The sequence below is a fragment of the Ornithorhynchus anatinus genome, chromosome 17 (assembly GCF_004115215.2).
Source record: "Ornithorhynchus anatinus isolate Pmale09 chromosome 17, mOrnAna1.pri.v4, whole genome shotgun sequence".
NCBI lineage: Eukaryota > Metazoa > Chordata > Mammalia > Monotremata > Ornithorhynchidae > Ornithorhynchus > Ornithorhynchus anatinus.
In genome coordinates, this window is record NC_041744.1 from 7,139,663 (window position 1) to 7,154,066 (window position 14,404).

At 45.5% G+C, this 14,404-nt stretch overlaps 1 protein-coding gene across 1 annotated transcript in view; it reads right to left on the reverse strand.

The window, feature by feature from the left end:
• The window catches only part of ITGAE (integrin subunit alpha E), a 41,680-nt gene that overhangs the window by 16,528 nt on the left and 10,748 nt on the right, over nucleotides 1-14,404 (reverse strand). The window contains 13 exon segments of the mRNA XM_039914535.1: nucleotides 1,097-1,209; nucleotides 1,371-1,457; nucleotides 3,154-3,284; nucleotides 3,964-4,094; nucleotides 4,973-5,154; nucleotides 6,399-6,439; nucleotides 6,798-6,840; nucleotides 6,843-6,912; nucleotides 6,914-6,937; nucleotides 7,846-7,985; nucleotides 10,277-10,412; nucleotides 11,479-11,549; nucleotides 13,299-13,443. Coding sequence (XP_039770469.1) covers nucleotides 1,097-1,209; nucleotides 1,371-1,457; nucleotides 3,154-3,284; nucleotides 3,964-4,094; nucleotides 4,973-5,154; nucleotides 6,399-6,439; nucleotides 6,798-6,840; nucleotides 6,843-6,912; nucleotides 6,914-6,937; nucleotides 7,846-7,985; nucleotides 10,277-10,412; nucleotides 11,479-11,549; nucleotides 13,299-13,443 — 1,314 coding nt within the window.

The window sequence follows — 14,404 nt, forward strand, 5'->3', positions numbered from 1 at the left end:
GGAGGCTTTTTAGAAAGGCTCTGAGGCGAGGAAGGATGTGGGTTGGCAAAACTGAAGGGGGAAATCAGACATATCATCTATGTTTCAAGCTTTAGGGTCATAGTATAAAGCAGACTAGTATATGCTGCGTGTTGTAGCTTTGGCTTAAGCCACAATACCCCTAAACACTATTTCCTCTGACTGGTCTTTGACTTTAAGTCCCAGAATACGGTACTTCTCCTTTTTTGGCAATAACAGCTTCATTTCTCAGACATCAAAACGGAACTGGGGTCTTGAATTTATCACTCTGGTTCCAAACTCTAGCCTTTGACTAGGCCATATCATGAAACAAGCTTGAAAGACTTCACTACATGGATATTCAGGGCAACACCGGTGTCCCCAAAATACCCTAGATGTAGATAGAGTCTCCTTTTACATGCTGCATGCATTTTGAATGCGTATTTATGATGATACTTTGGTTTTGTACTAGAGAGCACCAATGGAAAATTGCTCAGGGAGAGAATAGGTAAGAAATGCTCCCGACGGAGTCATGCAGGGGGCTTTGAAAAGGGAAATTTGGCACCAGGCAAACTACAATGTCTCCCTCTTTGTGAAAAGTCCTGAGAGGGCATGGAGTTCAGGCAATCAAACAAGCAATCAATCAGTGATATGAAAGAGCACCTACTGAAAGATAGGTACTGTACTAAATGCCTAGAAAGGTACAACAGAAGCAAGACCCCCAATCTCTGCCCTCAAGGGCCTTATCATCCAATTATTATAATGGTGCTTTGTTAAACACTTATTATGTCAAGGCACTGTTTCTAATGATGGGAAAGATACAAGTGAATCAGGTTGGACAGAAGTTCCCATCCCACATGGGGTTCACAGTCTAAGTAGGAGGGAGAACGGGCACTGAGTCCCCAGTTTCCTGATGAGGAAACTGAGGCACAGGAGAGGTGACTCACTCAAGGTCACAGGGCAGACAAGTGCCAGAGAGAGATTAGAAAGCCAGGTCCTCTAACTCCCAGTCTCGTGCTCTAGCCACTAGGCAATGCTGCTTACAATGGGAGGGAGAGACAGGCAAAAGTTAATGACAAAGAGAGGGAGTAAGAATCACCTGGAAATAAGCTGTAGGTCTGTGGTATCGATCGAGGATCGGGCCATAATCGGGCCTGCTGAGCTGATAGCTGACATTGATACCATGTTGGAGAAGCAATGATAGTTGCAGGGCTGGAACAAAATGGAAATGAATGGTTACCAGTTGCATCAAGCTCAGGTTTAGATAGGATCCTGAGCCAACCTCCAACCCAACATCTTCCTCACCTACCAGCACAAACAGTTGCAAGTCCTCACACACTGGTGTCAGTCCTTTCCAATCTTTCGTCAAATTCAACTTGGTATCTTGTCCTTAAATTTAATTCTTTTCTCCTCCTTCTTCACATCCAGTTCGATCGTGATACTCAGAGAATTCCCCAACTCTAGAAAAACAGAGCAGAATGTCCCTTAGGGTCAGGAAGAGTCTGAGGGAGCCCCGAGTGTAAAATGGATCGAAATAGCTGAGTGAGACCCAGCTCTCTGGTCTGAATTTGCTCTCTCGATCATCTGAAACAGCCAGCGAGTCTCAGATTACTGTTGGAGATTCCAAATCTAACCATTTCATTAGAGACTTTCTGTAGATTTATTTCAAAACTGGGAGGTGATTTTTCTCCTTTAAAAGACATTCTGCCCGACCCTGAAACCCAGGGCACGCACACTGCATGAACAAATAATAGCTAATGGAAAAAGCTTGGACCTGGGAGATAGGAAACCTGAGTTCTAATCCTGGCTCCACCACTTGTCTGCTGTGTGACCTTGAACAAGTCACTTAATTTCTCTGTGCCTCTCCTTTCTCATCTGTAAAATGGGATTTAAATGCTTCGTTTTCCTTCCTCTCTAGACTGTGAGCCCCATGAGACTGTGTCTGACCTGATTACTTCATATCTACCCCTGACACAGTCTCCTCCCCACCCTCATTCTGCTTCTCATTCTTTTCACCCAATATACCAACCCTTGATGTCTGCTTAGGACTAGGCTACATCAGTCAATCAGTGGTACTTATTGAGCACTTGCTACGTGCAGAGCCTGTACTAAGCCCTTGGGAGAGTGCAATACAACAGAATTAGCAGACACATTTCCTGCCATGACAAGCTTACATCTCAATATACCCACCCCTGACCTCTCTCCTTTATCCTTCTCAAACTTTAAGCCTGGGCCCAAGCTCCAATTCAGGGGGCAGAAACATCTCATGGTGGTTCCCTACATGGCAGCCGAGAAGCTGTAGCAGATTAGGTCAGTTCATTCATTCAATCGTATTTATTGAGCGCTTACTGTGTGCAGAGCACTATACTGAGGTCAATCCAGAGGTAGCAGTAGTAATAATCATCGTCATCCCTCTAGACTCTAAGATCACTGTGGACAGGGATTGTGAATACCAACTCTGTTATTTTATACTCTCCTAAGCACTTAGTTCAGTTCCCTGCACACAGAAAGAAAATGCTCAATAAATACTATTGACTGACCGATTGATAGTACTAGTAGTTGAGTAGTTATAGTAGCAGCAGCAATGGGATTGACTGAGCACCCAATAATAATAATAATGTTGGTATTTGTTAAGCACTTACTATGTGCCAGGCACTGTTCTAAGCGCTGGGGTAGATACAGAGTAATCAGGTTGCCCCACGTGAGGCTCACAATTTTAATAATTTTACAGATGAGGTAACTGAGGCACCGAGAAGTTAAGTGACTTGCCCAAAGTCACACAGCTGACAGGTGGCGGAGCGGGGATTAGAACCCATGACCCCTGACTCCTAAGCCCCAGCTCTTTCCACTGAGCCACGCTGCCCTCGCAATGTAAGCAGTGCACTGTACTACTCTCATATCTTAGTGCTCCTTTCCCTCCCATAGGCAAATCGGTTCCTGTCTGAACTGAGGCTTGCCCAGTACCTACAGCCATTTCTTAGAGAAAGAATATGCAGTCCCAGAAATCATTGCTGACCAGAGCTGGTCCGGGGCAGCAGAACGGCAGGCTTCGGCTCCTCAGATGCAGTGCAGATATCTATAGACAGTATCCTCAGTCCCCCTACAATCAGGCTATCACTTAGAAAACCAACTACCACAAAATTCTACGGTTGTTACCTTGCCAACGTGCTGGAAGAGTTGAGTTATTCTCAAAGCACAGAACTGCCTCTACGGTACTGTTGTAATCAATGGGTAATGCAGCCGGGTAAAGGTCATTGGAAACAATCATATGGACAACTGGTCTGGAGCTAGAGAGACAGTTAGTCACAGTTAACAGGGAACTGGAAATGACTGAAACAAGAAAAGATGGGTTTTCAGGAGTCGTGTTTTACCAGTGAGACGGGGCCCTCTGGGATGTGTGTCAGAAGTCAGGCAGCCCCTGACTGCTTTCAGAGCATTTCTCAGTATCACGGTGCCCAGTGACGTCTCGTTCCAGTAGGTGTCCATCATCCCTCTGCCACCCTCTGCTTCCCTCTCCCAAAGCCATTGGCTTCAAAGCTTGGATGACCATCATTTCAAGAACAGACATTCGGAAGTATAATTTAATTCTCAATCTTATTTCTTTAGGCTAAGTGCCCCACTTGGGACTTGAGACTGTCTCAGCCTGATTACTGAATAACGACCCTGGCGTTCAGTACAGTGCTTGGCACATATGAGCGCTTAACCCAATACCTCTACCATTAGTACTTGCAGTTCTAAGTTAGTTTCTCAACACTTGCACCTCTGGACCAGCAGGGGTTTGGGGGTAGAGAGTCTTGTCTGCCTGGTTGTATAATACTTGATTATTTCCAAGGAATGATGAAACTTTCTTAGGAGAAGCCATTCTGGGTGCCCCAGGGAGCCCCAAGTGGGGGTCCCCATATTAGACTCAGGGACCAAGGTCTGCACTACCCACTGCCCCCAAAGACTAAGCCTTTTCCCACCTACCGGAGTACAGTAGCATTATTTAAAGACAGCACAGCGATATCCACCAGGCCATCCGCAGTGAGATCCAATCCCCCATCAATGGACATCCCAAAATATTGAAGGCCTGAAGAAATTTTAAGTGCCTCAATCCGCTGGGAATAAAGAAATCAGCTTTAGACCTTTATCTCCCCAAAGACAACCACACCACTTCCCTCAGGATGGGGTTTGATCATGCCAAAGTTAGGTCACCTGGGGCAGAGTATAGCTAAGGGTCTTTCCTCAGTCACCAAGCAGTATGGGAAGCAGCATGGCACAGTGGATAGAGCACAAGCCTGGGAGTCAGCAAGTCATGGGTTCTAATCCTGGCTCTACCACTTGTCTGCTGTGTGACCTTGGGCAAATCACTTCACTTCTGTGTGCCTCAGTTACCTCATCTGTAAAATGGGGATTGAGACTGTGAGCCCCACATGGGACAAGGACTGTGCCCAACTCAATTTGCTTGTAATAATAATGTTAATAATGTTGGTATTTGTTAAGCGCTTACTATGTGCCGAGCACTGTTCTAAGCGCTGGGGTAGACATAGGGGAATCAGGTTGTCCCTTAATCCCCATTTTACAGATGAGGGAACTGAGGCACAGAGAAGTTAAGTGACTTGCCCACAGTCACACAGCTGACAAGTGGCAGAGCTGGGATTCGAACTCATGAGCCCTGACTCCAAAGCCCGTGCTCTTTCCACTGCGCCACGCTGCTTCTCTATCCACTCCAGTGCTTAGGACAGTGCCTGTCACATAGTAAGCACTTAAAAATACCAACAACAACCAAGCAAGACTGGAGTAGAGCACAAATGAGAATTTTGGAGTTCAAGACACACACATATGCACACATGCAGTCTTACACAAGGGAGAACTGGGCTTTTTGTGTGTGTGTGTGTGTGTGTGTATTTCAGCTCTCAGTCTATCATGCCAGCCCCTGAATCTCACCCTCCTATGAGGGTTTTTCTATAACACCACCCACCAGAGACCCCCATACCTGAGAGGGGTTGTCCAAGATCCCACCCTCGTAACCATTGTAAATGTAAACGCTTCCAAAACTCGTTTCTTCTCCCAAAAAGCCCTCAAGAGGAGCGCCAACTGCCACATCGGTGAATCCATCTTGATTAACATCTCCTATCCCAGCCACCGCAAATCCAAACCGGGCCAAAGAAACTGTGGCTGCTTGTTTAAGGTTGCCGACAAGGGTAAAGTTGTCCTCCTGAAAAGCAGTTGAGGGTCAGATTTACACCCAAAAACTTTTCATTTAAGAAGGCAGAGGAACAGGGGAAGCAGTATGCCTAGTGGATAGAGCACAAGTCTGGGAGTCAGAGGACTCAGTGTTCTAACCTTCAACTGGGCAAGTCACTTAACTTCTCTGTGCCCTCATTACCTCATCTGTTAAAATGGGGATTAAGACCGTGAGCCTCACACAGGACATGGACTGTGTCCAACCTGATAATCTTGTATCTACTCCATGCTTAGTACCGAGGCTGACATATAATAGAATACCATTAAAACAAACAAAAAAGCCAGGCATAGCTTCATCATTGTTTACCTCAAAACACAAGGTTAGGAGAGACATAATGAATAATTACTAAGTAGTCAAACACCAATTATATTTCACTTCGTTTGCCAAAAAAGAGTGGTCATTTGTTTGGTTCTATACTGGTTTGTCTTCTGTCCAATACAGGTTCAATCATTTCATTTTAATCACCCATTCTCATTTTGCCTCTGCTCCTGCAGCTGAATTCTGCAGCTCAGATCTGATTGACTGACTCATAGGGGGTGCTCCTGATCACAAGAACCTGAGAGGGGAATACAAGGGCTCTGGAGAAATGTTGAGGATCGGGTCTCCTGGAAAAATGCTCTAGGTTTAGACGACCTCAGGAGGACTTCCACAAAATGGGTGCCTATGATGACATCATGTTATGCTGTGTGGCTCTGCCAACTTGGAAATTACATCTCCCAGCATTGCCATCCACCTCCTAGCACTTAATTCATCCTTCCATCCTCTCTGCCAGCCCTTTGTTGAGTAGGAGGTCAAAGAGGAAGGTGTAGGGGCACTAAGGTTGCTGGGAAATGAAATTTTCAGCTGTCTGTTTCCCCCTCTAGACTGTAAGCTTAATGTGGGCAGGGAATGTATCTGCTTATTGTTCTACTGTACTCTCCCAAGCAGTTAGTACAGAGCTCTGCACAAGGTAAGTGCTCAATAAATACAATTGAATGAATGAATAAATGAATGAAGGACCTGAAATATTATGCCTCTGCACTGGGTGGTTCTGCAGAGGTTTGGAAAGCTTCAGAAAGACCCCATGTCTGATTTAGCAATATTTGAGCAGAGACTGCAAGCTCTTTGTATACACAGGTCACGTCTTCTACCTCTATTATTATCTTCCAAACACTTAGTATAGGGTTCTGCTCACGGTAGGTGCTCAACTGATAGAATAATTTGTCTGCCGCTTGTCTGCTGTATGATCTTGGGCAAGTCACTTCACTTCAGGCCTGAAACCCTGGCCTTCTGACTCTCAGGCCCTACTCTTTCCACTAGGTCATGCTGCCTTCCTATTGATTGATTTCCAGTTGAACTTTCTTGGGAAGGTTCACGGCAGTCCTGCCTAGAGGCTGGGGAATTGACCCATTCACCTCACTAGGTCCCTCCTAGCCTTAGGATCCTAAGATTTCCTCTAGACTGTAAGCTCACTGTGGGCTGGGAATGTATCTACCAACTCTGTTGTATTGTATTCTCCTAAATGCTTAGTACAGTGGTCTGCACACAGTAAGCACTCAATAAATACCAATGATGATTGGTGACTTCTCCTTACCTTTTTGTAAAACGATACACGTAAACTCTTCCTTCTTCCCCTGAATGTGATAAAATGGAGCTCCTACAAGCAGGTAGTCAGTCTTTCCATCCTGCTGTAGGTCCAGGGGGCAAAGTTGTAGAGCCAAAATAGGATCCCATCTATGACACAGAAAGAAACATCTGGCTTTGGCAACATATGACCTTGAAAATGGAGTTGTTCTTTTGTTTTCTTTCTTTCTTTGTTGTTCTTTGTACTTCAGGAACTTTCCAGAATTGCAAACTATTCATTTGGAAGGGATCCCACCCCTTTAGAGCCAACTATCCTGCCGGAGGAGAGCCCATGGCAGGCCGTCTTAATGAAATCAGCAATTTCCCACCATTTCAGGATGCCCACTGAAGGAGGAAGCCCCTCTACCTTCCACCAAGAATGTAATTTAGGCAGGAAATAAGCAGCCTTTAAACTGACTTTTGTCCGGAGTCCTTTGCTACTTATGCTACCAATAATTGTCCAGTGGGTCACATTTTTAGAGATCGCATCTTCAGCCAGACATCTGCAAGCCAGCAAAGGAAATTACTGAGACAGGAGATTGGGAAGGCTCAGGGAAAAAACAGAATCACAACAAGAGTCTGAAGCAGCGTGAAGCTGGGAGGTAGCACGGCCTAGGGGATAGAGCACGGGGCCTGGGAGTCAGAAGGATGTGGTTTCTAATCCCAGCTTCTGCCACTTGTCTGCTGTGTGTCCTTGGTCAAGTCATTTCAACTTCTCTGTGCTTCCATTACCTCATCTGTAAAATGGGAATTAAGACAGTGAGCCCCATGTGGGACAGGGACTGTGTCCAAACTGATTAGCTTGTATCTACCCCAGCACTTAGAACAGTACTTGATACATAGTAAGCACTTAACAAATGCCATTATTATTATTACAGGGAAAGGAAAACAAGGTTATGAGTTAAAAGAATGGCTATAAATAAACACCCAGCCTCCCTTCTCCTCGGCTTCTGCAGCCAAGTTCCGCAGCCCTGAAAACAGGGTCCCTTATTTGCCACTAGTCAGGAACAGGTAGGTACCTGTTCTCCTTTCAGAACTGGCCATAGGTTTGTCGAACTGCCACTTCGGAGGGCTAGCACCTTCCCTGTGTGGCTGTGTCTGGGAGCTCCAACAATATATAAGTTTCCGGAACTCTTCCGCATCACCGCCACTGAGTACCCTGTGGGGGGAATGCAGTCAGAAAGCAAAGATACATTCAGGTTGCATCCTCCCATTCTATAAGCGTTGTGCTATTATCGTTTTACCCTTCACTTGGGTGCACATTTTCAAAAGCACCTCGCTTATCTCAAAGGAGTGAGTCATTTCATGCACCTTCAAGGGAGAAAGTGTGGCTTAGTGGAAAGAATAGGGGGTTGAGAGTCAGGAGGCCTGGGTTCTAGCTCCAAGCTTGGTCATTGCCTGTTTAATCACTGTGGGCAGGTCACTTAATATCACTTTGCTTGTCACCTCATCTGTGAAATGGCCATAGCATTTGAGGAAAGTATTGCCTCTCCCTCCCTCAAGGGGATGTTGTGAGCATAAAATGAGATAATTAATGAGAGAGTGGCTTGGGAAAGTGCTTTGGAAAAGTGCCTTATAAGTATGGGATGAGGTAATATTAACCCTACTTGTGCTGGAGAGTCTCCACCAGCAGGATGGTTCTTGAATTCAGAAGGCATCCCTTACAGGCTGGCTAGCTCAGTTGTTACCATGTTTTGTCAGCCTGTGACCTCCCTAGATCCCCTTCCCATTTCCTCCCCCCCTTAGTCCCCTCCCCAAAAAGGCCCCAGCTCAGCTTGAAGGTTGAGACCGTCTCTTTACAGGAGGGGAGGGGAAGGGAAGGAACAGAGGGGTCAGGCCAAACCCACCCGAGGCACCTTGGAAGAACTGTGCTGAGAGAGTTCTCAAGACACAAGCCAACCAGACCTCTGCAAACCCACAGGGACACTCCCATGAATCACGTGGGGTCAGGTTCCCCTGGTTGGAGCCCCACTGAGCTAGACTGGAGAGTGGCATAGCTGATTACCTAATGAGTCTTGCTGAGGCTGAGGAGAAGAAAAGTTAAGGGGAATTTGCAGGCACCCACATAAGTATGACCTAGTGGAAAGATAGTGGGCCTGAAGGTCAGTGGACCAGGGTTCTAATCCCAGGTCTATCACTTGTCTGCTATGTGACCTTGGGCAAGTCATTTCAATTCTCTGTTTCTCAGTTTCTTCATCTGTAAAATAGGAATTCAATACCTCCAATCTCTCCATTTAGACTGTGTCCCATATGGAGAAGAACTGTGTTTGATCTGCTTACATTGAATCTACCCCAGCACTAGTAATAATAATAATTATAGTAATTATGGTGCTTGCTGAGCATTTAATATGTACTAAGCACTGTTTCTAAGCACTGGGCTAGAAACAAGTTAGTTAGGTTGACACAGTCCCTGCCCACATAGGACTCACAATCTTAACCCCATTTTACAGATGAGGGTAACTGAGGCCCAGAGAAGTGAAGTGACTTGCCCAAGGTCACATAGCAGACATGTGGTGAAGCCAGGAATTAAAACTAATAATAATAATAATGTGGTATTTGTTAAGTGCCTTACTATGTGCCAGGCACTGTACTAAGCACTGGCGTGGTTACAAAGTAAATCAGATGGGACCACAGTTCATGTCCCACCCTGGGGCTCACAGTCTCAATCCCCATTCTACAGATGAGGTTACTGAGGCACAGAGTAGTTAAGCGGCATGCCCAAGGTCACATAGTAGGCAAGTGGCAGAGCCAGGATTAGAACCCATGACCTTTTGACTTCCAGGCCCTTGTTTTATCTACTATGCCACACTAAGCGCTTAACTAATACCAATTACTATTATTTTATAGCAGGGATTGTATGACGGGGATGGCAAGAAGGACAAGAACCCGATCTTTTAAAATAGTGAAATAACCAGGTCAGATTTGTTATGTGCTAAGTAAAAACAAAGGGATGAAACTAAATTCCTTGTAGGCAGGGATCACATGTATTAACCCTACTATATTGTACTTTGAACAGTGCTGTGCAAACAATAAGTGCTCAGTAAATGGCACCGACTGACTGATTGAGAATGAGGGATCCTGGAAAGACAAACTGCCGGAGAGGAAAAGCAATGAGATGCTAATTAATCAGGCAATGGTAATTATGGAACGCTTACTGTGTGCAGAGTGCTGAATTAAGTGCCTCAGAAAGTACAATACAACATAGTTGGTAGGAATAATCCCTGCTGACAAAGAGTTTACAGTCTACATCAGAGAAGTGATGTTTGTCTTGTGGGTCAAAAAGATTCTTGCTACAGCCGCTGGAATGTATGAGAAAGGGGTGGCATTGATCACATGTTCCTGAAATTTCACCTTGGGGTAGACCCCATGATTTCTTCCTTTTAGATGTAACAGATGCAGTAGTTAGATGGCGGGGTTCCATAATCCAGGAGATTGGGGTTACCTCCTTACCTAGGTAGCTGTATTGCGCAGTCTTTGCCTCATTTTTAGATTCATTCATGAAATTCCATTTCTTGCTTTCCACGTTGTACAGCAGGACCCCACCTGACCAATCAAAGGCCCCAACGGCCCCAAGCAAGATGAGTTTCTGTGGTGTCACAGAAGGTCATGTTAAAGGACAGGAGTCAGGAGGCCTGAGAGAAAGTCATACTGGAGAAGAGCAAAACACATGACATTTGGGGACAGCAGGAGGTCACCCTTAGCCCCACTTGAGAGGAACCTGCAGTCCTGATGCCAGGCGGGAAAGAAACATCTAAGACTTTGGAGTCCTGACGAAGTAGAGTCTAAAACCAGAGCCAGCCGCAACCAACTCACAGTCCCAATGACAGCAAGACAGTAGGCCAAGACTGTGGGAAGGAAATGCCTTGCTCTCTCCCCCACTGCAAACTCTGCAAAAAGAAGCTCCCATTTCTTGCAGAAGGAGGGAGCCAGAAGTAGGCAGGATTCCAGGATGCAGGCAGCTCATGAATGAATATGTTCCAGGGCCCAATAAAGGCTTGACTGGGCTCTTGGACAGGGGACCAAAGGGTCCTCCCTTCCTCCTTCCCTCTCTAGAACCTACGCACGTCTAGCTCCATGAGCACACTTCCTTTCTGATCTCATCTCCCCTCCCACTGCCAGAGCCATTTTTTAGGTGGGGCAAGTGGCACTGGAGGAGGGGAATCAAGAACATGCAGTGAGTCTACCCCTGTGGGTCTTTGGACTGCTGTGGAGGCCCCTACTGGCAGTGAGGCCCTGAAAAAGGGCCATTTTGATCATTTGATACATCAGCCCTCAGTCCCATTTCCTTGCTGGCTGGGGGACAATGGAGTGGCTGATCAACACAGAGATTTATGAGGGGCGCAGCCTCTGAGTGGGCTACAGAGCTTAATTGGAAGAACCCAATTTAGGAAAGGGGAGAAAGGGAAGGGCGCCTGGGTTTGAGAGAAGACACTGGGATTCTGACTCTTCTGGGAAAATGAACCACGGATTCCAAAAGCGAAACAGTTCTAATAAAGGCAGGGTGTGGAAATTCCTTCTCTGGAGACCTTTCAGAACTGTGGAGACCACTAATTCCTTAGGTTTAGGTGCCATTACAGAGGCAGGGCCAGGCTTGTGGTCCTTTAAACAGTTGGATTTTCTGATCATGAAGTTGCCCAAGCCCCCGCACTGACCTGGTCCAGTATCTGAGCACTGAAGCCGATCTGGGCGAGCTCAAACTGCAAGTCTGTTTCCCCTGAGGTGCCTGCAAGCCAAACAAGGATATGGTGAAAAGCTGCTTTTTACTCTCCTGATGTTGAATCTCCAGTTCAACAAAAGATAAAAGTAAAGCCCAACATATACCCAGAGGCACAGCACAGCTTCTTGGGAATCCAATGGAAGGCACCGGAAGTTGGAGCCCTGCATGAGCTGAGCACTGCAATCTGGCCTGAAGCAAACAAGCCTGCCAAGTCCTAAAGGTCGGGTCGGAACAAGGGCTAGGGAATCCTCGCAAACCAAAAATAGACATGCCAATAGACCATCTGATGTGAAGGGTAGAGATTCCCAGAAGCTGAAGTATAGCTGACACTCTAGGATGCCTCCAGCTGTGCAAAATGAGTGCTTAGAAGTGCTCCTTACAGGTGGCTTAAGATTGCTCAGCCCAAAGAGGAGGAGGCCCCAACTGAGCCTGAGCCCAGCCCTCTTTTCTACATCCTGTCCCAAGCAGAGTTCTGCCAGAACATTATTTTGCAAAGAAAGTATTTCCCCAGGATCCCAACCTAGCTCCAGTCCTGGACTTCAGACTCTGGTCCCGGCTCTGCCACTTGCCTGCTGTGTGAACTTGGGCAGGTCGCTTGACTTCTCTGTGCCTCAGTTTCCTTATCTGCAAAATGGGGATTCAATACCTGTCTTCCCTCCTACTTAGACTCTGAGTCCCATGTGGGACAGGGACTGTATATTGCCTGATTAACTTGCATCTATGCCAACACTCAAAATATAATAAGTGCTTAACAAACTCCATTAAAAGACAATAAACCCATTCTGCAGGGCCTTCATTACACCAGTCATTCCTCTCCAGAGCCACAGTGAAATGGATACTGACATTTCCTCATAGAAATAAGGAATCAAACTTCTTGAGATAATTGTTACCTCCTGATGTCATGTACAAGCCTACAACCCTTTCAAACTTGCTTCAGGTTATATCTGAACAGTCTCATGTTATTAGAATGACACTCTCTAATTCCCTCACAATTTTTAAGCTCATAATACAAAATAAAAACCATATCATGGGAGAAATTAGTATATGTGATTTCATCAAGTTGTTTCACTCCCTTAATTCTTTTAGCTTCCCTTTTCTCCCAAGTCCTTTCCAAAATGTGGAAACCAGAATTCCTTTCAGTATTTTTTTATATCTTTCTGATTTGAAAGAGCTGGAGAAGGGGGAGAAGAGGGAGGGTATGAATATGAACATTGATAACCAAAGTAAAATTATGGTTGGGATATGCTGGCCTAGTGAGTATCGATGTGACTTTGGACATTTGCCAACCTGAGGAGGGGAAAAATTCACCATCTCCTCTTGTCCCATAGGATACCATCATGTTATACTGCAAGCATATGCAACTTTCTAAATGATATCACTATATGCACTGTTTACATATGCAGTATAATAAAATGGCACCATGTAGAAGCCCATTGGAATACCTCCAGAGGATTTCTGACCTGTCTCATTGTTCCAAAACTTACTACTTTTTTGTCAGAGTTTTCCATTCAGGAGGCAAGCTTTTAAATTTTTAACCACTGCTCCCCATGTCCCACACTCTCAGATGCTGCCCCTTGAGGCTCCCAGGCAGGCAAGGAGTATGGGAAAGAGAAGTAGATGGGGGTAGAGTTGACTTGGGGGGGTGGCATTGAGAAAAGAGTGAGGGGAACAAATCCAGATGCTTATTTAACTTTGAGAATGACTAGCATACAATTGCCCGGGGGAGGGGAAAGGTCATTTTCAGTATATCTTTACCTTCTATGGTGATGATTTTCTGTTCCAACCCTCTCAAAAGTCCATCCAAACCTGAAAATTTTTCCACTCGAAATTTATGAGAATGGTGGGGTTCAGAGGCAATCAATTCCAATGTTTTTTTGGATGCACTAAATTCATTTCCAACCTGAGAAGAGGATCAAGAATCAGGGCAACTTCCAGACAACATCATCCACCCTTACCAGGAGGCCTGTTCCAAAGCTTTCTTACAAATCTTTACCCTGCGATGCTCCCTACAGTTGACTGTGTATTTGGTGGAATAAAATGGCCAACAAATCTGCTAGGATGAGAAATCATTAACCCCTTTCTCTTCATAAGTCAATCATATTTATTGCCTACTGTATGCAGGACACTGTACTAGGCGCTTGAAAGAGTACAGTATAGTAGAGTTGATAGACACATTCCCTGACCATAATGAGCTTACATTCTAGAGAGACCTTTTCATTTACTGTCTTCCAGCCATACATAGAACTTTTAACTGCAATAAATATAATAAAAACCAAGGTTCATAGGAAGGGAAACCATTCAATTCATAGAGGTCTTTCAGGTCCTAGTTAATAATGGGTCCCTATAATTATTTACACTTCTTTTCTTTTAATCCAGGAAAGCACTCTTTAAAAATCAATCTGATCTGAGCAGCCTGCTTGCCAGGGGTAGGGTTGAACTAAAGCGACTATATTTTCAGGGGCACAAAGTGAAACGGGGGATGCGGCCATAAAGCAGATAATGCAAACAGCCAGACAGATGGGAGGGGAAGGAAGAGAAAAAGAAAGAGGGGGAGATAGCACAAGAGGTAAGACAGGCAGAGGTGAAGAGAGACAGAGTTCAGAGAGGAAGGAGCCAAAGGGAAGAAGAGGAGTGGGAAGGACAAAGTGAGGAAGCTGAAAAGGACAGGTGACAAAGAAAAGAAAGGACAGGCGGTGTAACAAAGAGAAATAATAGAAGGGGCATTCACCTACATCGACATATTTACACAGACCCACAAATATGTAAACAGACACAAAAACACAGACAACACTGTCCAGCTATTTTGCTCCCTCATGGTCCTGTCTCTTGATACAATCACAGCTGGGGGTCTGGGCTGCCTG